The sequence below is a fragment of the Sander vitreus genome, chromosome 2, assembly GCF_031162955.1.
Source record: "Sander vitreus isolate 19-12246 chromosome 2, sanVit1, whole genome shotgun sequence".
Lineage (NCBI taxonomy): Eukaryota > Metazoa > Chordata > Actinopteri > Perciformes > Percidae > Sander > Sander vitreus.
Genome location: NC_135856.1, coordinates 25696070 through 25720012, shown reverse-complemented (window position 1 = coordinate 25720012; position 23943 = coordinate 25696070). Strand labels below are relative to the sequence as shown.

General features: G+C 42.3%; 1 protein-coding gene across 3 annotated transcripts in view; it reads left to right on the top strand.

Annotated features, from left to right (window-relative positions):
* lrba (LPS-responsive vesicle trafficking, beach and anchor containing) overlaps positions 1-23943 on the top strand; it is a 198456-nt gene that overhangs the window by 55022 nt on the left and 119491 nt on the right. For 2 of the 3 annotated variants that reach the window (XM_078262827.1, XM_078262811.1), the window contains exons 22-33: positions 1183-2529; positions 2646-2827; positions 3550-3703; positions 4642-4822; positions 8902-9032; positions 9774-9881; positions 10005-10146; positions 10563-10920; positions 17165-17334; positions 19172-19256; positions 19547-19680; positions 20448-20509. In XM_078262827.1, coding sequence (XP_078118953.1) covers positions 1183-2529; positions 2646-2827; positions 3550-3703; positions 4642-4822; positions 8902-9032; positions 9774-9881; positions 10005-10146; positions 10563-10920; positions 17165-17334; positions 19172-19256; positions 19547-19680; positions 20448-20509 — 3054 coding nt within the window. The remainder of the gene's footprint in view (positions 1-1182; positions 2530-2645; positions 2828-3549; positions 3704-4641; positions 4823-8901; positions 9033-9773; positions 9882-10004; positions 10147-10562; positions 10921-17164; positions 17335-19171; positions 19257-19546; positions 19681-20447; positions 20510-23943) is intronic. The other variant, XM_078262819.1, reaches the window with a different exon arrangement.

Here is a 23943-nt window from a genome sequence, read left to right as displayed (position 1 = left end):
CCAATCCACCACCAACCCATCTTTGACTTTCTGTCCTCCAAGCCCAGTGATTAATGCAGGGTCTTAAATTAGGCGTGGGAGGATTTGCCGATGCTGGACACGCACTCAGCACAGCTAGCAGACACACACTAATAGTATCTACTACTAATCTATGACTGCTTACATGGATGGGCTCTTCCTCAAATGCCACTGCAGACCAATGTCGTTATAGACTAGCAGTCTAGTCTACCCATATCAGATGTAAGAAGACTGATAGAGGTTAATAGGCCATGGGCAGCGGTGCATGAGAGAGAGGAAAAGTTTTAAATATGGCACAGAAAGCCACAAATGGTCCCAGTGGTTAGATGCAGTAACAAGCTAACAACTAAAGAGCCTTTTGAGAATATCTAGCTTTTATAATGTGATGTGTTTAGATGAAACAGGATGTTGGGGCATGATGTGACACACGGAGAGATAATAAGTAAATAAAAAGATAAGTAAAAGGCTGAAAGTGTAAACCAATGGATATCAGCTAGAGAGAGGGAGGTTTATTTGATGAGATGAGATGGGAAAATATTTGAGGGCATTTGTTGGACTTTTTATGTAAAACTACTGGTACATCATAGTAACTGCTGAAAGTGTATTGTTTTAATAGGTTTATGACATGTATCATTAACTAACGCGGTGGCGGATTTTTCATTTTACTGTCATGTTTAGATGTCCTATCAGTACATTATTTCATGATGCCTTTTCTGCATTCTCAAACAAAAGCATAGTATTACAGAAATCATTCTGGCATCCATCACAGTTCACAGACCTACTTCCTGGTTCCACTTGAACCTACTGTGCTAATCGTTATTGTGTGTTGTGTGCACTCACTTTAAGTTTTAACTCCAAATAAAGTAGTATAAATAGTGTGGAAGCTGTCTTGTTTACAACTTGTTTGATCGTCTTACTACTCGTTTCTTGCCTCGTCGGACTTCATTGTAGCAATGTCACTTTGTTGTCAGGTCTTTAACAATTACTTTGAAAAGTAAAATGGCATCACAATTTACTGAAATGATGACCAAAACTACAAAAGTAAAACCCAAGTTGTAATACAGCTGAATTATCTTTTGATTAAAGAAAAGACCAATTGGGTAGATTGGTGCCAAGACCGGAAGTGTTTCATACAATTGACCATATACCCGTATGTGTTTGCAGGTCACCTTTGAGCAGCACAAAGAGAATCTGTCCCGTATGTTCCGTCAGTACCAGCGTCAGGAGTCTGCAGGCTCTGTGAACACAATCCGAACCATCTCTGGCGTCAGCCAAAGCTCGGAAACCATGGAATCTCTTAACGGGCCGCCTGCAGAGGAGACGGCCCCTTCCACCGTCATTGAGCTCACAGTGGACAAGCTATCCCAGAAGTCCCCTGACTCGGCATCTAGTTCCACCGTCACGTCCAGCACACCGGAGGCTGCTGATGGAAGGGGACATGCATCCATCACCATCTCCAACATCCTGGCCAGCGCAGAAGAAGAAGAAGAAGAGCAGAAGTTGGTTCAGGAGTCTTCCAAGGAGGCCTCCAGGGATGATGAAAAAGAGACTGAAGCTACTGTGACCCAAAAAACCGATAAAGAGAAACAGAGTGAACAGACCTCCACTGACGAGAACACTGATGATCTACAAATGTCACTTGGCGACCAGCCTGAAACGGGTGACACAAAAGCAGTGGAAGAGATTAGAGACTCTGCTACAACATCTGTAAGAGATGATGAAAAATCTGGACCTATCAAAGTTGAATCATCAAGCTCCGTTCCAGAAGCAGATACGGAACTGGCGATGGCTTCAAAACAAGATGGCAAGACTGACCAAACATCTCCCGAGGCTGCGGCCTTCTTGGAGAACAGTGTTCTGGGGGGAGACTCCGTCTTCAACGAGGACCTGGTTGACATGTCCTCTGTCAGTGACCAGATCCACCCAAGTGACGCTGATGATAGCCAAGAGGAGTCCTCTTATGCATCAGCTACTGCCGGAGAGGAAGTGGAGGAAGGCGGAAAAAAGGAGGCAGATGCACATGAAGATGGTGAAGGCAAGAAAGACGATCAGGAAGGTCATGAGATGAAGACAGACGAAGAAAAGGATGAGAAGCAGGAGGTTGGGATACAAGAAAAAACTGAAGACAGTGAAACTGAAGAGAAAGGGGTGTCTGGTTTGGAGAGCCAGGCTCCTCCAGCTGAAACACCTGAACAAAGTGTGGCAGAACCGCCCATAGAAAAAGTTGAAGATGAGCACTCTTCATCCCTAACTAAAACTGCTACTGCAGACCAGCAGCACTGCAACACCACACCGCCCTCTGCAGCCCAGGAGGTTGCGGCAGCATCGGACGCCACCTCACCTAGCCAGCCATTAGAGACCCTGGCTGGTCCCACAGCCGCCTCCAGCTCTGACACCCAGAAGAGAGCAGACTCTGTCAGCAAGACCAAAGAGATCAAAATTGCCCGACTGGATGTGTCCAATGTGGCCTTAGACACAGAGAGACTTGAGTTAAAGGAGGCCTCTACAACAGTATGCATTGTTTATCTGTTTTCTCTACTTTAGATTTTTCACTAAATGTCGTTGTATAGCTTTGATCATTTTCGGTTTCAGTTCTAAACCTATATGTTAACGCTGTCTCGCTGTAGGAAATGAGCCAGCCGGCGGCAGCAGCCGCAGGAGGGGCTTCAGGTCAGCAGCGAGAGGGCAGCACTTCGGCCCCTCGTTCCACAATGTTTCGTATCCCAGAGTTCCGCTGGTCCCACATGCACCAACGCCTCCTCGCTGACCTGCTCTTCTCTATTGAGACAGATGTCCAGATGTGGAGGAGGTAGGGTAACAATCCGCTGACTCTGACTTTACTAATGTTTTAGCTGACAATTATTTTGTTAATTGATTACTGGAATAGAGATTTATTGGCTTGTTGTGCCTCTGAGGAGGAGACAGAAGATTTAAGCCTTCTCCTAATCAAGTGGTGCCTGAAAGAGTCCTTCACACGTCTTTTGTTTTGTTACTGGAAAGATTTCACTACTGATTTTTGCTTGTAAATGCAATGTGAAGTACGTCCCATTATAAACTTTATTATTTGCCATGCTTCAAAGTGAGGGATTTTTTTTCTTTGCACATTTACGGATTTAAAGGCTAAAATGGTTATCGGAATAGAAATAGGAATCCGAAATATTTATAGTAGCCACAATCTTTGCACGAAGCAGTACTTCAGATTACATTAAACTAAGAATTGAGTCCCTGGGGAAGCTTTGGAATTCATTCCCTATTGAGGACACTTGATGAGATGTAGACCAAAGCACAGGAAATGTTTTTGCAAAGATAGGATACGTAGGATATTTTTATCCTTAAATATTAGCAGTTACCAACAACTAAGAACATTCTGATCTGTAGGCAAGCCACTGCTATTCAGAGACAAATAAAATAACTTGACAAAAAAACACGCTCTCAATTTAAGTCAAAATACCACACTGCTATCAATTCTGCTCGTTGTATTTTACTTTGTGTTATGTTAACAAAGCGTCCTTTTTGTCCTCTGCCTCTCAGTCACTCCACAAAGACAATTTTGGACTTTGTGAACAGCAGTGAGAACGTCGTGTTTGTCCACAACAGTATTCACCTCATCTCCCAGGTGGTGGACAACCTCATCATGGCTTGTGGAGGCATTTTACCTCTGCTCTCTGCTGCCACCTCTTCCTCTGTAAGTCTTCTGGTGTGTGTGTGTGTGTGTGTGTGTGTGTGTGTGGCGGTGGGTGGGTGGGTCGGGGTGTGTCTGGGGGTGATGGGTGTGTGCACTTAACTGTTGCTGTATATATAGTTACTGGCTCCAATCGTAAGAAGTTATCCATCCAAATTGACCTTTCCCAATCGCATTAGACCACAGTTAGCTGCCTCCTAACATTGTTAGTTTGTTTTTGTGTTGTCTGATCTCAGTGACTGCCGCTCTCTTACATGATTTTTTTCCTCTGTAAATGACAGGTTGAAGTTCAATTCCATTTTAATTCAATTTCATTCAGTTGTGTTTGGTCTGTAACCAAATTTAAAACTGGATGTAACAAATTCCAGTTTTAAATGTTCTCCTGTCAGGATGTGCGATCAGTATAGCTGCCACATAGTATGCTCCTTACATACACTGCATTTATAGCAGTATTATTTTATATATTTATTTTCCTACCCTTAATTGCTTCATTTGTAGCTCTGTTCCAATGTTTTGAGTCTTGTATAATGTCGATGTTTTTGAGAATTTCCTTTTTATATGGCAAGTCATTTTGTAGGTAACTGTTAAATTATTTTAAATGTAACGTCACTTTTTCAGTAAGTGAATCTTGAATTAATTTTTTTTTTTTATTACAGGTCAAGAATTACCTGTTAAGTTTTCTTACAAGCAAAACTCTCTCTCTACATTTGAGATAAAGATACCGTTTTTTTCTTTGTTTTATGTATTTTTTATTATTCATACAAAGCAACATAGTGACTAGACTTAGTACTATATAGTTGTCTTTTAAAATCAACCTGCACTTAATCTATACTGTACTGAATACAATTAATTTACAAAAATAAGAGGATGTTTTTTGTTTTTTACTTCTACTCTTACTCATCTATTAATTACTTTGTGAATTTCCCTCTCTCTACTACCAGCATGAACTGGAGAACATTGAATCATCCCAAGGCTTGGCGGTGGAGGCTTCAGTCACCTTCTTACAGCGCCTCATCAACCTCGTGGATGTCCTCATCTTTGCCAGCTCGCTCAACTTCACTGAGATAGAAGCTGAGAAAAACATGTCGTCAGGAGGCATCCTGCGGCAGTGCCTTCGCCTCGGTACTTACACTGATGTTTTTGTTTTGTTCCTTTTGCCCATCACTTGCTGTCTCTTTTATTTTAAAGAGGTGATAGAATGCAAAACCGATTTTACCTTGTCATAGTTGAATAACGACAGTTTGGTGGGTAAATAGTGGTGGGTACATACATGGAACCTCAAAATCCCATTGAAACCTCTTTCCTCTGCAAATCTCTCAATTTGAAACTGCCTCTGAAAACGGGCAAATCTCAACGAAGCTCACAGTTGACGTCAACTATGTGGCTGTACCTTATTTGGCTCTGGTCTCTGTCTTTGTCACGCCCCAACATTTACAAAGGCTTCACCACTGATCTGAGATCAGGTAGTCTTCTGAATAGGTCGCGCAGATCTCAGAAATTGTATCAGAAATTGTTCATCTGCTATTTTATTACTAAATTCACTTCTGAGACTTTTTTTATGTGAGAAATCCACTATGTAGAGGTCAAATATAGGCCGTTTTACGAAAATTGATGGCTAATTGCAAATTTTGTCCGACTGTGTGTCGGAATATCGCGGCCGGTGCTGCCTGTGTTGCTGCCTCACCGCCCGGCCTGTCCTCCTTCACAGACCCCGGCCCGCTTTGAGGTAGATGGAGCTCCGTCACGGCCGGCAGCCCACGGTGCTCCATACCCGCGCAAAGTCACAGTTTCTGGGTTACTGGACTACCAAACGCTGCTGCCCTGACAGAGCTCCAGGGCCTGCAGCTTGCTCTCTGTGTGTTGTTATTTAAACAAACGATCGGGGAAATAAACTCCTGAAGTCCGTGAGTGAGCTAGTCCTAACGAGACCAAATCGGACAAAAGTGTTAGCTAAGCTTTGTAAGACCTTAAGGTAGCTGTGATATACATGCCGTGACAAAATTCAAACTGTAAATATACTATAGTTATGCCGGCAGCTGGCAGCCGGCCCCCGAGCCCCGGTAGTCCAGTAACCCAGATACGGTGTCTTTGCCCTGGGTATGGAGCCCAGCAGGCTGCCGCTTTCTCTTCAGACTGTGAAGTCCGACACGTCTTACCAAATTTGCAATTAGCCATGAAGTTTTGTAAAACGGCCCATATTTGAGCTTTATATAGTTGATTTCTCGCATAAAAAAGTCAATTTAATAATGAAATAGCAGACAAACAATGTATAACGTTGCAGTGTCTGAAATATGAGACCTGCTGTCTCGTCTCCAATGTATGTGTATAGTTACACTATGTGTGTTTTGCTCAACCAATCAGCGCGCAGCTCATCTAAATATTAATAAGCATACCATATTTGGAAGAAAAGCTCTTGTTCCAAATAGGGCCATATTCAAAGGGTAGTTAAGGGCCCATAGAATAGCACTTGGGCCATTTTCAGCCCAACCAATGTTACATACCCTATTAGGAACAGTGTGAAATACCCTATATAATCATTCTATCACCCCTTTAAAGTGCTCATTATGTTTTGGGGCTTTTTCCTTTTCCTTTGTTGTGTTATATATCTTTTTGTGCATGTTATAGGTTTACAAAGTGAAAAAGCCCAAAGTCCACCCCAAAGGGACTTACCATCTCCAACAGAAAACACTGTTCACAAGCTGCTCCAAACAGCTCTATTGTAGTCCAGCCTTTACTTCCGTGACAAACGTGCGTCACTTTTTAACACACGTTATAATGCTCGCCTAGCTGCTAGCGTGGCACTCCCTCATGCTCTGCTTCTGACTAGGTAGTAGTGCTTACCTAGGTACTGCGCATGTGCGACTCCCAACAAAGATGGAACAGAAGTGAGATGTCTCAGTCTGTAGCTAAAACAGAGAGCTCAACACACAGGGTGAAAAGAGGAGCTGCAGCAATGTGCAGTACAACAAAAATATGGTATTTGTATTTGAAAATTAAGCCATGTAAACCTATTCTGGTACAACCTCTAAATACAATTATGAACCTGAAAATGAGCATAATATGAGCACTTTAATAGACTCATTATTCCCTAACCCAATCATTTGATTTTTAACCTTTTGTCTGTCTACTTTTTTATTTTGTGGATCCCGCTATTTCTTTGTTTAGCTGTCTTTCTACAAACCCCAATTCCAATGAAGTTGGTATACGTAAATAAAAACAGAATACAATGATTTGCAAATCCTTTTCAACCTATATTCAATTGAATCTCGCCCCATCCTTGCTTGTGACCGACTGAGCCTTTTGGGGATGCTCCTTTTATGCTCAATTATGACCAATTAACCTGTTCACCTGTGGAATGTTGCAAACAGGTGTTTTTTTTTGAGCATTCCTCAACTTTCCCAGTCTTTTGTTGCCCCTGTCCCAGCTTTTTTTTTAACATGTTGCAGGCATCAAATTCAAAATGAGTGAATATTTGCACAAAAAACAATAACGTTTATTAGTTTGAACATTAAATAGCTTGTCTTTGTAGTATATTCAATTGAATATAGGTTGAAAAGGATTTGCAAATCATTGTATTCTGTTTTTATTTGTTTATTTGTATATAGTGTTTTACACAACGTCCCAACTACATTGGAATTGGGGTTTGTACTAAATCTGCATCCCCTCTTTAAATTTCCGTCTTTTATCTCCTCCTTTTACCAAGCCCTCTGTCCTCCCCTGTTCATCGATCCACCTCATATCAGCCGGCAGTAGCCCCTCGTATTAGCCTCAGTCATGGCTCCCTGTAGCCTTTTTGACCCTCCCTTCTCCCTCTCCGTCTTCCTCTCCATCTCCAGCCGCTGCTCTCGTTCCCTCGCCTCTTTCACTCTGCTCGTATCAGCACTCTCTTATCTTGTTATTATAACCCCACTGCATGGCAACACTCTAAAATGGCTGCTATCATGATATAGTGAATTCTACATAATGGCCTTGGCTGTACTGTACTGCAGTGTTGCCCGAGGCCTTTTTCTGCCTTCTGTTCCCGGCTATTACGGTTTCCTCTGACAGCATCAGAAGCCGAGCCACACTCTAGCTGAATAAAAGATATTGAAATTCTTCCATTATTCATTTTATTGTGGTGCACATTTTCATCTTACACACACACACACACACACACACACACACACACACACACACACACACACACACACACACACATGCTTTCTACACTGATTTAAATAAATAAAATTATTTAAATTTCTTCATGCTTTGCTCCATATATGTAATGATGCATGTCCAGGTATCAGTTTTGGCTTTTAGATGCTCACAAAATGGCTTTCAAAATGCATACTTGTTATACAAAGAGCCCTTCTCCTCTCAGACATTGTCCAACTATCGGTGCTGCAGTTGGGGTTTTGCTGGAAAATGATGCAAGCGTACTACAGGTCCAGTTTTAGAAAAGCAGCCGTTATGAAATGAATATTTGATGAGGTATGCGTTCCCCATTGCTGGCACCTAATCTGATTTGGGAAGACTGTAACAAGGTTTTAGCATCTCCACCACTCCCTCCCCCTCTCTTTTTATAAATGGTCGTATGAAACAGTAGTCCTAATGGAAAAAGCGAGCCCATTTCCAGACGGAATAATTCCCTCCTTCGTAATCTCAATGTCTCAGAATTAACATTTGTCAGTTGTCAAGTACAGAGCGGTGGGGGTTGGGAGGGGCTCCAACAGACGAGCGGTACATTAGATTACAAATGGTAAGCGTGCCAGTTTTGTACCCACATAAAGTTGTCAGACCAGAAGATTTTTTTTTTTGCGCGACAAAGGACGTATCTTTGCTGCCTACTCAGCACGTGCACAACCTAGCAGTGTCATTTGTTATGGGAGCTGCACACAGTGGATGTGATTCAAGAGCACACCCTTGCACTGTGACCCTGGGAGGAGAGGTGGAGCAGGGAAGAGTGAACGATGCTGCCAGAGTTGGCCAGAGCACTGACCTTGTCATGGCCCCACTTTTTCTCCTCTGTTTTTGTCTCTCTCAGCAGCTCCCGTTTTTTTTTTTTTTCAGTTCATAAGCAGAGATTTTTCTTATTTTTTTGTGCATTTGCTTTGGGTGCCATCTCTTTTCAGACTTCAGCATAATGTTTCTACATGTTCCTTTTGAAAATTACTTTATTATGATGATGTCCATAATATTTTTGTTTCTCCATCCCTCCCCAGTGTGTGCTATGGCAGTGAGAAACTGTCTGGAGTGTCAACAAGCCCAAGTTAAGCATGGCGCAGAAGCCTCAGCCCGCGGCACAGCCATGCCCAGCACTGGGCTTGGAGGAGCCATGTCTGCAGCCGCGCAGGCAAGTAATCCAAATCATCTCCTCACTGCTGGTATCATTCCCCACTTTTGTTTCAAGCCCTTATAATCCTGAACTTGACTCCTCAGTTGTCTTTTCTTGTGTGTGAGTTTTAAATTCATTCTGTGTGTAAAGCAAGGAACCGTTGCATAAAGCAAGGAACCTTGCATATTTTCAACACGTCCTCTGCTGTTTTAAATTTTGTAAAATCATTTCACTTAAAATACAAAAAAAACCACATTATGAATCCACTCTCATACTGACGTTTTTTTCCCCTCTTGAAAATAACTACATTTTCCTTTTGCCCTTTTCCTATAGTCAATAGTAAACCAGGAGCTTTGCCCTTTGCCTCGCTCACCAACAACAACCTAGTGCTATTGCATTAGCTCATGTCTTATTATATTACCACACTGGTTGCTGTATTTGACACTAGACAAGGCCTTTTGTCATTGGCCCTTTGATTTGATACAGTGACTTCCAGTAAAGTCATGTTGTTCTTCCCTGAACCGGGTGTTAAAGCTCATTTATAATGCAGTGGCTCTATAGAAAAGCCATTATGTTAAGGACATGATCCCAGGAGGGATAGCTTCTCTAAGCTGTGAAACCTTACCCTACTCCATAAGGTGCACATGGATTAATAAACATCCTGATTGGTGTAAAAGTGCATGTGCTGCTTGCGTTCCACTTGGGAGAGAATTATGTGAACGATTTCATGTGGTAATGATTAGATTTTCATGCATGCAGAGTCCTGTTGATGCAGTGACAGGCGGGATGTCTCCAGTCAGAGACCTGGACCGGCTTCTTCAGGACATGGACATTAACCGCCTCAGGGCTGTTGTCTTCAGAGATATCGTGAGTTGTATAGAAAACACATTTGTGCAACGTACAGGCCCACCGCGTGCATAACGGCGGCATTTAAAATGGCTATCACTGCTTTGAAGACACAGATCGTTTAGTGTATTTTGTTTGTTTCAGGAGGACAGTAAGCAGGCTCAGTTTCTGGCGCTTGCTGTTGTCTACTTCATCTCAGTCCTCATGGTGTCTAAGTACCGCGACATCCTGGAGCCCCACAATGACAAGAAACACCCTCAAAGATCCCAGTCTGCCAGAGGCACAGGTATACAGCAGCTCCAAAGACAAAAAAAACATCTGAAATATGTATCTGCAACGGAAGATAATACTGTAATCTGTAATGCTTTCTCTGCTTTTGACCCCTAAATACAAAGCTTTATGTACAGGACTTAACGAACCCTTTTTAAATTCTGAATGTGAATAATTGTGAGAGGCTATTGAATCTATACAGTATTGCACTACTCAGTTTTTAACTATAGAATAAGGGAAAAAAGCAGAGAATTGGCCAAAGAATAAGAAAAAAGGCAAATATTTGAGAAAAGGTTTTTGTGGGTGTGAGAATTTTTCATCCTGTGACCCATTGTGGGTGTCCCAACTTCAAGGTTGGGAACCACAGTAAATAATCTCTTATATGGCGTGGCTTTATTGCTCACATTTCTTCTTTGTAACTTGTCTTCTTAGACAGTGGTGCCATTTCTGGTGGACTAGAAGTGGAGAATGGGGTTTCTCTCCGGCGGTATGACTCTGGCATCGGTGACGACCACACCTCAACCGCCGCAAGCGAGCCAGACCTGTCATCCTCTAGCGTGACTCACGGTCCAGATGCCGTCTCGGAGGCCCTGTCTACACTGTCTTCTGAGGTCAGACCTTCTCTGCCCGCCGATTCAAAGGGCAAGAATGTGAAGGACATTCTGCGCAGCCTTGTGAGCGCTCCAGCTGATGATATCATGGTGGACCCAAGTCTGCTGCCACCGTCCTTTCTAGGGAGTGTGGGCGACGCGGCCAGACAATCATCCCTGCAGTTCCGCTCCTTTGATAGGTGAGGGCTCAGGTTAAAAAAAAATGGCTCGAAATACACATATACCACCATGCTATTTATCGAAAATCATATTTTTCTGCTCTGCACAGTGGTGATTGTGGGAAAACATCTGTTGTAAAAGTCCTCCGGTGCAGACCTGACAGCTTCATCAGTTTCTCAAGAGCCCATATGGTGCAAATACACTTGTGATTATCAAGCGTCACAGCTGACAGTTTCATACCATTTATCCCAACATACCTGCAGGGGACTTTTGAAAGTCAGACCTTGAAGACGTCTCAGCTTGGTATTCCTCAGAGGAGGTGGATCTCGGAAAAACACTCTGTAACAGAAACCCTTTTGAACCAGGGGGAATCTCAGTCTCCAATTCTTTCCCCCTTACTCCCATTGTTCTGTCTTTGAGCTGTCGACGTTAGTCCTCATCCCAAGCAAACCTCTTTACAAAGAACCTGTCTTAAGGAAAACAGGAGTCAGGTCTGGGATGAAAAGGCGAAGCTGGCAGGAAGCTGTTTCTTTTCACTGTGTCACTGATATTTAACGGTTTTCTTTTTCATCTCTCCTGCTGCTCGTCTCTCCCTGTCTAACATTTGAAGCGGTATCCCCCTTTTCCTGGCATAAAAGCTGTATAATTTGCTTTACCCCTGGAGGTGCAGGGGTAAACAGTCAGGAGTAAGGCTTCAAAAGCAGAGCCTAGTACTGAAGCCACAGACAGGCCCAGGTGAGAGAGGATGGTCACCGGTCTGGTTTGCATTTGGAGCGTTGATTCTGAGACAGACGTTCACAAACTGCAGATGGGGGCGGGGGAATGGAGCGAGAAGGGGGAGAAAGAAGTCTCAGTGGGGGTGATGTCAAGTCAAAGTTTTCATGTACTGTGGAAAACATTTCTCCGTTTCTGTTCCTCTCGCTCTCACAAACGCACAGTCTGCCTACCCCCAACTGTGGGAATTCCAGGGCATCTCTGTGATCGCGTGTCTTTATCTGAGGAATGCTTTGTCAGGTCTCAGGGCGCTCCTCATATCAGGGGGATTAGACTGGCTCCTGTCCGCTGCGCACACTCAGTAGGAAGAGTGGACGTCAGGAGAGCTGGAGAACATAGACTAACAGCTCGCTCGTTGCCTATGGGAGCCTCTTCATGCAAGGTATACAGCCCAGGCACAGACAGCAAACTTCACCCCAGCTCCCTTTTTAAGAGGAAATAAAAGCCTCTCTGAGCGTGTGCACACATGAACACATTGTGGGGCTGTAACTAATACTTATTTTATCAGTTAAAGCATAAGGCTGGCGATATTGTTAACACATCTAATGGAAAAACACCAAAACCAACAGTAAATTTTTTTTTTTTTTTTTAAATCATTTCCAACTTCCCAACCCTGTCTGGCTCTCAGCCCCAAGCTCATTGGTTCCTACAGAGACTTACTTGACGTAAATATAATGTACTATAATAATGCGTTATATATATATATATATATATATATATATATATATATATATATATATATATATATATATATATATATATATATATATATATATATATATATATATATAGTAAATTCATTGTTTGTTTTGGTCTTTTTGTGGAATGTTGATGACAAAATATAGAATATCACCTGCCTTATCCTTTAATCTAGCTTTTTTTCATTTGGTTGTTGAGTCTATAAAATGTCAAAATTACTATGACAGTTTCTAGTTTGCCTTTCTTCTACCCAGATTCCTGATGTTCCCCCAGTCTCAGACCTCACTGCCGAGGTGCCAAATTGTTTTGATGTCTCTTGGTCAAAACGACTCTACTATCCCTATCATTCACTGGCTTTGCATCGTGCATATATTTATTCCCTTATCTCCTGAGGTTACCACTCTTTATCAGCCCGCTGTCTCTAGTCCTTGCCCTTACCAGTTCTACCTACCACGCATGTAGACATGTTCTGTGTTTATTATCTTGCTGTAATGACTCTATCACCGCTCTGCATCTCCCACTAACCAGTAAACCTCCCAGTGCAGTACACCAGTACAAGCCAGAGCTGATATTCCGCACTGACATCTCCTGCCAGAACATGGCAACTTTCTCCTTACCCAGAGGGCTGGATTTACGAGACCAATGTATGAACGAAGCTGGGATCTCCCAGATAAAAACCGGGGGGTGTTGGTCAAGGGGTGAAGTATCCCTACTGATTTATTTACAAGTGGAGACCTGCTGTATTTCTCCCATCCATTTCTCAGCCATGCCCCTGTTATGACAGTCAGTCTGCAAATATTTGCTGACACTAACCAGAACTAAACAGTGTCATTGTACAAGCTGATGATTTAGACCGCATGGTTCTGCAGAATATGTGAGTGTTAGACATTGGGATATACATGGTGCAGTTGTTTGCATTCCTGGCAGCAGACTCCGCATGCATGTGAGAGTTGATGTACAGATGAGTTGTGTTGATGCTAAAGTGTTGTAAATGTACTGCTTAGGGAGACGGACACAAACACAACTGAAAGAGGACAGATTTTTGCTCCCTTTTCAATTTCTAAATCACACTTCAAAAAAGTGAGATTCTGCGAAGGAAGTGTTCAGCCCGGGGGTTTCATAGTTCAAGTTCCAAAAACCTCCTGTGATACACCTGAAACGAGTTTACTAGTGATCCTGCATCAAAGTAATCCACTCTTCTGTAACCTGGTGTTGTTGGCTGTAAACAAATACGCATTTTTATGTGTTGTTAAGATTGTTACAACAGCAGACTTTATAGGTTTTCTTAAAGTTACTTCATTACTTTTAGTTTTTGAGACTCATGTTAAAGCCTAATCAATATGTTATTTTTGTGGCTGATACTGTTTAACATATCAATATTTGAGAAGAACGGGAAAAAAATTCAATAGCTACAGTATACATCAGCCAATTAGGCATGGGCCGGTATAAGATTCTGACAGTATGATAACCTTCAGCATAAATATCACGGTTTCGCGGTATTGCAATTACAGCTTTATAATGTGATATTTTTTTTAAAATGTCTGGGTAAAAAAAACATGTCTTTTTCATGGAACACAATTTAAACACCCTGCACACTGGCAGGGAGAGGGATTTCTAAACTGCACTTTCTCTCCTAGACCACTCATACCTTAGGAGTGGTATGACAGAAAATGTCAGTGGGAAACCTTCACTTTTTCAAACCGTGGTATACCTTGGAAACGGTAACCGACCCATGCCTACAGCCAATATGTATTTATGCAAACACTTTTTATGCAAACCACATTTTTGGCCATAATCCCTCAAAAATTATTAAAACGTTGTGAAAAAGATATCTGCCCGAGCAGAAAACTTCAAAGTACAACAACAAAGATTACCATGATGGTACATTTTAAGATAAGTCCCTTTTTCAACTGTAAATCTCACTGGAGGCCTAATAAATAATCAAACTACAAATTAAACCATATACAGCACAAGTATTTTAAACTTGAATGAAGACAAATAAGGCTTAAAGCACATTTAAAATGAAATGCTCTTTCACATATACTGTACAGTATTGTATTATTGTGGTATTAGTACCCTGCATATCTTTTTTTTTTTTAAAGTGATTTATACACCAACAACGCTAGACATAAACACACAGAATTTGCATAATACGATACCTCCCAAGATGCCTCTCTAGGTTACAAGATAAGGGCTGCACTACAGTGCCTACAGTATTTGCATGTACAAATACACCTCCACATACATATAAGTATGTACATACATATCCACACAATGGATAAGGTGGTTAACAAAGTTAAACTTTCCACCACACAGTTTGTTCTGAATAAATAACATCCAACCAATGCGTTTCTGATGCAAACACCATGCATGCATACTTATGTCCAGTCCTTGTACTCACACACTAACAAACACACATTAAAAACATTGAGATTCTGCTATTTCTATACTTTGTAGGTCCCGGTTGCTCCAATCATTAATCACTGATGCCATCAAGTTAATGCCCCTCCCACACAAGCCATCATCATCCAATCGCAGCTTGAGATGCTGTGAACTTAATCAGAGTTGATTTGAAAGTAGTATGCACATGCAAATGTGTCAGTGTGTATGTCAACGAAGAACATTTTGAACATTGACATGCACAGGGTTGCATGAAACGAGGCTGAAAGGGCAGGTCAAAGCTCTGCTGGGGTGTATACTCCTCTCCCTCACATGAGTTGGCTCTGTTAACACTCTATAGAATGCACTTATTCATTGTAGGTTAAAGCCTTTAAATAATTCAGCCTTGACACACACACACACACACACACACACGCATGGCTCCTGTTGTGGGTTGAGTGGGGCCGCTGACGGCTGATTAATTGACTGGGGCGGCCCACTCATGATAAGTGTGGCTAATGACCTGCTGAATAATTCACTGGGCCTTTGCTGGGGAACAGATGGAAGGCCAAACGCATACACAGACATGTTCACTGGCACACTCGCACACACTTGTGCACTCATGCATTTATTTGTACTCTCATTATGCATATATTCAAATATTTTTGGACATATTCATGCCATTCACACACACTCCCAGCCTCCACACACCAGGGGGCCTCTGTCTCCCTCCCCTGCTGTTGACACCTGGGGTGCTTCACGTCAGCGCCGCCATTGTTCCCCTGATACCACTATGCAGCCCACTCACTATCAGAACAGGAGAAAAAAAAGTTACCAGAAACTTTTATCTCCATCCCTCGTGGCTATCAATACTAATTCCATTCTGTCCAATCACTACTTCAGTTTTTATGTAGCACTCTGTACCTTTTCAGTGTATGTTTGTATTTTAAACACAACTGTTGAGCCACTGGGATCTGTATGCAGCTCTATTATTCTTAAGTCATAGATCACTCGAAGCAAAGGTCAGCTGTCAGGGTTTAACATTCACAGTAACTTTTAATAGATCTGATCACCTGCCTTAAATCAACTGAGAACAGCCTTTGATACTGCAGCCAGTTATCTGTCTGCACCACAGGGAGCCAGACCCAACTATCCTCTTGTGTGTGTGCAATGAAAGCGTACATACACACTGACTCTGGGAACATGCAGGAATGCATGTTAGCCTCTTTTGTCTGTATACTGCCATTCTTTTCTTCCCATATTCAGATTTTTTGCATTTGATGTTTGCTTGCATATCTTGGTGAGCCTGCATTGGTTTGTGTTTCTGAGAGGGAGCAGTAGCCAGTGATTAGACCCTGCTTCCCCTGTGTCAGCACTGATAAGCAGGGCCAGGCTCTCTTTGATATGGCCAGGTGTCTGTCAGAGCCCTGGTCTAAACTGACAGCTTATCTGCATGCTGCTCTCCTCCCATCTGCTGTTCGCCGGATGGGAATTGAACTCCATTCAGTTGTACCACATTACTACGTAAAATGCTTCCTGTTACTTTACATAGGGCCTTTTTAAAGAAGTAGCATTATCATTGCATAGATAACTGTGTTTAGAAATGTAAGTTAGCTGTCAATGATCAGGCATTTGTGCTCAACAGATACAGAATGTAGAATTAAGTGATTATAATACTCGAGCATCGAAAGCTGGAATCAAAATTTCGTCCGATTCTCTGTATTTTCTTTCTTACTGACTTTAATCACATATTTTCTGTTCTAGATTGTGGAAATTAGGAAACTTGGCGAAGTTTGGACAGATTTCTTTTTTCAGGCCAAGATTTTGTACGGCTGCTTACATTAAGAACAGTAACAGTATACATTGATGCCTTTAAAAGTTTGGCATATTTTGTTAAAGGAAAAAAATAGTTTTGTTAAAGAATATTCCTTAGAGGAAGGTGTGGTTTTTGGTATGCATACCATAACCCAGGTATCATGTTGGCTCTGATAGGGAAAATTGTCAAACAATAACATCCCTACTACGTGCTTTAGAAGGATTGCTTTCAGCTGCAAACTGTAACTGCACTACATGCTTGATGTTTTAAGACTGTGTCAACAAGCAAAATGAAATGCATTTTTTTTTTATATTGCGTACAGTATGGCCAAGTAGAAAAGTGTTCTAGAGTGCTGCAGGTAAATGCTTGGTTAGTAAAGGGATGAATGGGACCATTTTAAAATACTTTGTGCCAGTAAAAGGGCCCTGTAATTACTCTTCCAGTTTAATGGATTGATGACTTAGTTGGTGTTGTTCCAGCCATATTGCATACATTAAAGTCTTGTGAGGCTTGCTGTGAACTGGCACGGTCAGCAGTTTCTTGCAATAGATCTGTAAAGGTGACAATTAAATGTATTTTGTCTCGTCTCTCTACAGAAGTGTCGTCGTTGCACCCAAGAAAGCGGGCATGGCACCTTCTCCAGGCACTTCCAGTGCTGTCCCAGCAGCCACTGCTGCGTCTGTGTCTGGTGTGACACCTATCGAAAGCGTTGCCGTGGTATCTTCTGGTGACGCCTCCCAGAGCACCTCTGCAGACTTTGCAGCTAGTGAGTACACACGTGCACACACACACACACACACGCACGCACTAGAAGGGCAGTGTTTCTGTGAGGGCAGATAAGTCATAACCTGGATGAGCCAGCTTTGAAAAAGTCAATATTTATTCAGAGGTTTTGCTCCTCTGTGTGTCAGAATAATACTGCTGCGTTTGTACAATGTAATCCAGTTACCCAAGGCTGGAGAAGATGGCATGAAACAATAGTTGCACTAATTCAGTTGTAATTTTTGTAGTGGCTATTCTCACATTTTTATACAGTAAAATAAAAAATTTCAAAATGGCATGTAACATTCATAAAAAAAATAGATACATGTAAAATAATAATCACTGGTGTAAACATAAATGCCCCCAAATCAAGTAAAAAATATTTTTTAATAAGGTATACAGTAGTGATACAAGGATGAATTAAGGTGAATGAATAAAATAACATATTATAGTCATATATTTTATTTATATATATATAATTTATTTTATTTTTTATTGCAACTGTATGAGCACACTAACCTTTCTGCATGTGCGAGTGTGTATAAAGTGTAATGTTTTTTCACTGAGGAGTCTGTGTATGTTTAAGGAAGGAGGGAGTGACATGAGAATGGGGTTTATGTGTTTTAGGAGATTGTGCATTTACTGTAAAATCAAGCTGGAGAGTGTGTGTGTGTCTGTATGTGTTGCGTGTGCATGTGAACAATGATAAGTGTAAAAGCTGTATGCATAGAGTGCTTTGTGTCAGTGAGCAGTGTTGAGTAAATACACTTTTTGAGCATGTGTGTGTGTTTTAGTGGGGCAGTGGGAGGACTAATGGAGACGTTCATTTACTCCTCTTTGTTTGAAGGAGCTACTTCAGCTCGAGAGGGATACTCTCACCAGGCGGCCCACATGGCGCTGCTTAACACCTTATACACACACACACACACACACACACACACACACACACACACACACACACACACACACACACATTCTAGCCTACATTACATTGTCTGTCATTCCTTAAGAGTTATCCCTGCTTGGAGACTGTCCTGGCTGGAAAAACAAGCCTGCTGAAACACCAGAGGAATCCCCCTCCTCCATATTCAGCTGGGCATTAGCTTATTTATGAGCCACAGGGAAGTGAATTTACTGCCAGATCAATCAAACATGGACTTTGTACCTTGTGTGCCTCTGTCTCCAGAATGAAGTCGTAAAGCACCTTTTAGTATAATGTATTATGAAACCGTCACAAAAACAGCCCAGAGGGGTACATTGGTATGTAATGACTTAATGAGTGAAAACAATTTGAAAGAATACTAGGAATGTTTTTTAACGGCTCACATTCCAACACAGGTGTAACACTGAAAATATGACCCATTTATAAGAAATACCTAATATTGTGCGTGTGTTTGATATATGGCTGACATATTAAAAACACCAACCAGAAATGATCACACTGTTTAAAGTATGACTGCAGCTGACAGTGAAGCGTTAACCGCATTTCGGCGCACAATTTAGAGGTTTCCATCATGAAAACCTCTGAATTGTAAATTGATAAGGAAGACATATTGTGCTCGGTGTACATCATCCACTATCTAACCGTAAAATTATATTTGTACCCCCACTTGCCCTATTTGACCATAAATCCCCCTATTCTATACATTTGAATGGAAGCCATTGTATTATTTCACAAGATGCATGACGTTTCCTCACAGGTTTATGGTGCTACCCTGGTCGTATAATGTATGGCCGTCTGTCTGTGTGTCTGTCTGTGTGTGTGTGTGCGCGCACGTGTAGCGTTTTATTCTTGTCCAACATCCAGACTAATAACAGAGTTCTTTGGTTTCTCCCTGCAGCAGGCGGCCAGGTTCCAGCCAGCACTAGCCTGCCATCTGTCCCCCCACTCTCCCCTGTGACCCAGAACACAGCCCCCAATATGAGGTGATTCATCTTCTTTTCTCTCTCTTGCATACACACACACACACACACACACACACACACACACACACACACACACACACACACACACTCACACACTATCAGCTTTTTATGGACATAAGCATCAGTTATTAATGCATATCCACCTATTGTGTTGTCTTAATACTTTCTTTTTTTAATTTACATGATATTTTACTGATATGTTTTAATTTGGCATTACCTAGATTTATTTAGGAGTTTTCAAGAATTTCATCTTACTATGAACTGTTTTTGTGTTTGGATTCCATCGCTAGTATCTCAGAGCGTCTGGAGCATGCTCTGGAGAAGGCAGCTCCTCTGCTGAGAGAGATCTTTGTGGACTTTGCTCCCTTCCTCTCTCGGACCCTGCTGGGCAGCCATGGACAAGAGCTCCTTATTGAGGGCACAAGTAAGTACATCAGAGAGACTCATTACAGATACAGTTTTTTGAAAAAGGTCACAACATTTCTTTTTTTTTTTACTTTCACTTCAAGCATGGTGCGTCCTTTAAGTGTTGTCCTCATTTAAATGCAATAACAAATCCAGGCCGTTGTTAATCTAATAGTGTAATGAGTGTGCATTGAGTCAAGAGCTGGTAGTTGTGCTGAAGGTTTCTAGGGGGCCAGGTCATAGGCCAGGCCACTAATAGCAGTGTTTGGGATGTCTGCTGCCACCAAACAAAATGGAAAGTTGATTGATAGCTGCAGGGGGGCCTGAAGAAAAGGCAGGGGGGGGGGGGTGTGTGTGTGTGTGTGTGTGTGTGTGTGTGTGTGTGTGTGATGGTGCATGTGTCTCTGTGTCATATGAAGAGCAACTGAAAGACCAAAGGCTACTCTGCCTTCTTCCCGTCTGTGCAGCAGTCTTTGGACACTCTAGTGGCCCCCTGCCCTCTAAAAGCCCAGGGATCGCCATTAGGGATCAATGGGACATATGCTGGCCAAGTCAGGCCTGTAATACAAGGCCCAAATATGTATTAGTTTACAGTAACATCATGTCGGCTCATTAGGCCCATCAATACTATCTGCTGTCTTGCAGATGGCACAAGGTTAGGTAATCCGTGTCTATTTGTGTGTGCATAGTGCATGATTTTGTTTCCACAAGTACAGAGGATAACAATAAGTGTTCATTGTCAAATGTACATTACTTTCTGACTCCTTTTCTTTTGTATTTTTTCAGGCCTGGTGTGTATGAAGTCCAGCAGCTCGGTGGTTGAGCTTGTCATGCTTCTGTGTTCACAGGCAAGTCTGGCATCTATATCTTTTCTTACCCCTGTCCTCTGCTTTTCCACCGATCTGATATATCTGGCTCACTCAAGTGCAGTGAATCCACAGCCCAGAGTGGAGACAGTGAGCCATCCAACGCCTTATCTTCTTCTCCACACTACCTTGTCTACCTTGCCACATTCATCCCATCCCCGAGCGAGGTCAGGGAAACCGGAGAAAAGGCATCTCTGGCCGCAAATATTGGTTTTAGGGTCAAGGGTGGCCGACCTGTCCGCGTCATCTCTGACCTGAACGCCGGTCCTTGTGGCCGGGCCAAACTGATGAGGACGGATAATGTAGATTTGATGGTGCTTTGCATTGATTATCCCTCTCTTCTCTGTTGTCTTGTGGGTGTTTTGTTGCCAAGTTTATTTAGCTGCTGCCGGATTCATGAATACTAATTTAGGGATCATAAGCAGGCGTGGGCAGATCAATGATCAGTGATGTCAATAGATCACTCCAGGATGGCTGATTAGCATTAAGACACACAAAGCTACTGAAGGCTGTGCGGACCAAAACACAGTACACAGTGTACTTCACATTTATGTGTAAATGCATCTCATAAAACGGTGTATTTATTCAGTGTAGAAGCACTCATTTTTATAATGTAACGCACACAAACCGTTGCCCTCATATACACACATCCAGTGACAAGGACAACAGATAATAACTCCCCTCTGGCCCTGTTTGTTTGCATCTTTACCATTTAAAGCACCTCGTGAAAAAACAAAGATATCAAATAATAGAAAGCACATCTGATTAATGACACCTCTCTCACCACTGCGCTTGGCTTTTTTTTTTTTTTTATCAGCCTTATTTTCTAAAGAAATAGCACCTGCCATCTGGCTTTCTTTCCTCCACCTTCTCCTCCTTTTAACCCCTGCTCTTGTTTGGTTCCCATTATTCACTTTGCGTCTTCTCTAAAAAGGTAATACAGTCAGATTACACATCTGTTTGGATGTCAGGGGCCGTGCATAGATTTGTGCTAGTGGGACACATGGAGGGAATGCAAGCCCTCTAATGTCCAGAGACGAAGGAATAGCAGGAGTGAAAGCTAGATAGAAAACCAAAGAAGGAAGAATGACAGGCTCTAATGCACCTATTTGTCATATCTGTCAGGGTGTTGTTTAATGCTAATCTAATCAAAGGCAGAATCTTGGTGATTGCTCCGCTGCACAGCTCATGCCTCGCTTCCCCCCCTTTGGTCCCCAGCCCAAGCTATTTCTTCTTTTCTCTAAGCTCCAAGCTACCCCACCCATCTCCACAACGCGCGCGCGCGCTCACTCTCTCTCTCTCTCTCTCTCTCTCTCTCTCTCTCTCTCTCTCTCTCTCTCTCTCTCTCTCTCTCTCTGTGTGTGAGAGGAACAGGGATTGGCCAGCGAAGTGTTGATTGCTTCAATAAATCATCCAACCAAATTCTCTCACAGCTAATGCAAATGTAATTTTATTGTTGTGTAAGGGGGGGATAGGGGGGAGGAAGGTAGAGGCGATATGCTGCTTTCTACTGGGGAAAAGAGGACAACAGGGACAGACTTTCCTCTGGGCTAGATTACTATGTATAATTATTTGTGTTTGTTCTCCTTGTGGGGCATTGAGTGGGAGCCAGTGCCATGATTGATGACGTTATTTAGCAAAGTTTGTTGGGCCCTCTGGCACAGGAAGCGCTCAATCCTCTCACAGGAAGTGCCTCTGTTGCCATCTTGTGACTCCTTCCTGCCTTCACGCCAACCAGTGGAGGGAATAGATGGAGATGATTTTGATTGATTTTTCTCCCTCCACCCCCACACCTTCATCGGAGATGCGATGCGATACCATCTCTGTGAAATTTTAATTAATTTCCCGAGCTTTGAGATGGAGTGGAGCCAGGGTGAAGGGTCAGGAGGCTTGGGACTGCAGAGCAGTTTTTAATCAGGGATCCTATGAAAGTTGCATTGGCGCCCACATCAGCTTGGCATTGAGGACGGGATTGTAAACCGCTGTTTGATAGGGCCCCATTTCTAAACAACTACAACTGTGCTCCCAATTAAAGGGCCATTTTGGTCAGACATAAACTGTTGGGGTGGCATGCTGCCTTGTTCTCCGCTGTAATATTGATCCTCGAGGACTGCTGAATATACAAAATGAGGATTAATGATGATATACTGGAGCTGCAACAGAGTGCCGCTCAAAATAGTAAAGAGCTGCCACTTGTGTATCTGCACCTGGCATTGTTGTCACTTCAAGATGTACTATGTTTAAGCATAGAATCTAACTTTTTGACATGAAATTATTGTCAGAAAATGGCCATTACAATTTCCCAGATCACAAGTTGACATATTTAAATTGCTTGTTATGTTAAACCAACAGTCTAAAATCCAAAAATATTCAGTTTACTACCATGGAATACTCAAAACCATCAAATATTCACACTAGAGAAGCTGAACCCCGTGGAATGTTGACATCTTTGCTTAAATCAGTTACAAACAATCTATTGTAAAAGTTGTTGGAGATTTTCTGTCAGTCGACTATGTAATTGTTTCAGTTGTACTCAGTTTATAAATTCTACACTCTCTAAATGATCACCATAATTACAGGAGAAGTTATTTTTGTAAGGTTAATTTTAAGACGTCATATCACTTCTAGCTTATTGAATGTGATGGCTTCCTCAAAGTAGCTCTTGCATTTTACGTGAATATGATCCAAGTTTTGAACCATGTTCACCGAGGGTCTTGCGTGTACTGTAAAGCACCACTCTCCCCCTCTTCCAATGCCCTTGATTCACCTTGACAGTTTCACTGTCCCTCCCACACTTGTTTTCTCCCGTCTTTGTCATGTTTATGGCCAGCGTGTTGTTTCCTGGGTGCACTTCTTAAAGTGGCTTCCACCCAAAACATCTGATAAATAAATAATGCGCTGGTACAAGAGAGAGAGAGCTTTCTCTTTCGCTCGCTGCTGTCAGTCCAGAGCTTTGAGAAATCATCTCATCGGTTACTGGACAGTCTACGATGCGCAGAGGCCCATAAATCTCCTCAGTAGCTGCATTTGTGTCCTGTAGATCAGCCATTATTGTCCGGCCCCTCTGTCAGCCCATCCATTCTTCTGCCATTTATCAGAAATGCAGAGAGAGAGAGAGAGAGAGAGAGATTGATTCATGATGGTCAAGCCCAGATAGGAATGACTGCTCTTCCTCACATGTCAACAAATACATTCAATGTAATAATGTAATTAATTTAGGGCTGTCAATCGATTAAAACATTTAATTAATTACATACTCTGTGATTAATAAATCGAAATTAATCGCATACATAATTAACGGTGCCTGAACCGATTAGCTGCTGTAGAGTATAGTGTTAACTAGCTAGCGGTAGGCTAACGTTAGCTGCTGTAGAGTATAGTGTTAACTAGCATCAAGTGCAGTGTGGTTTGTCCTG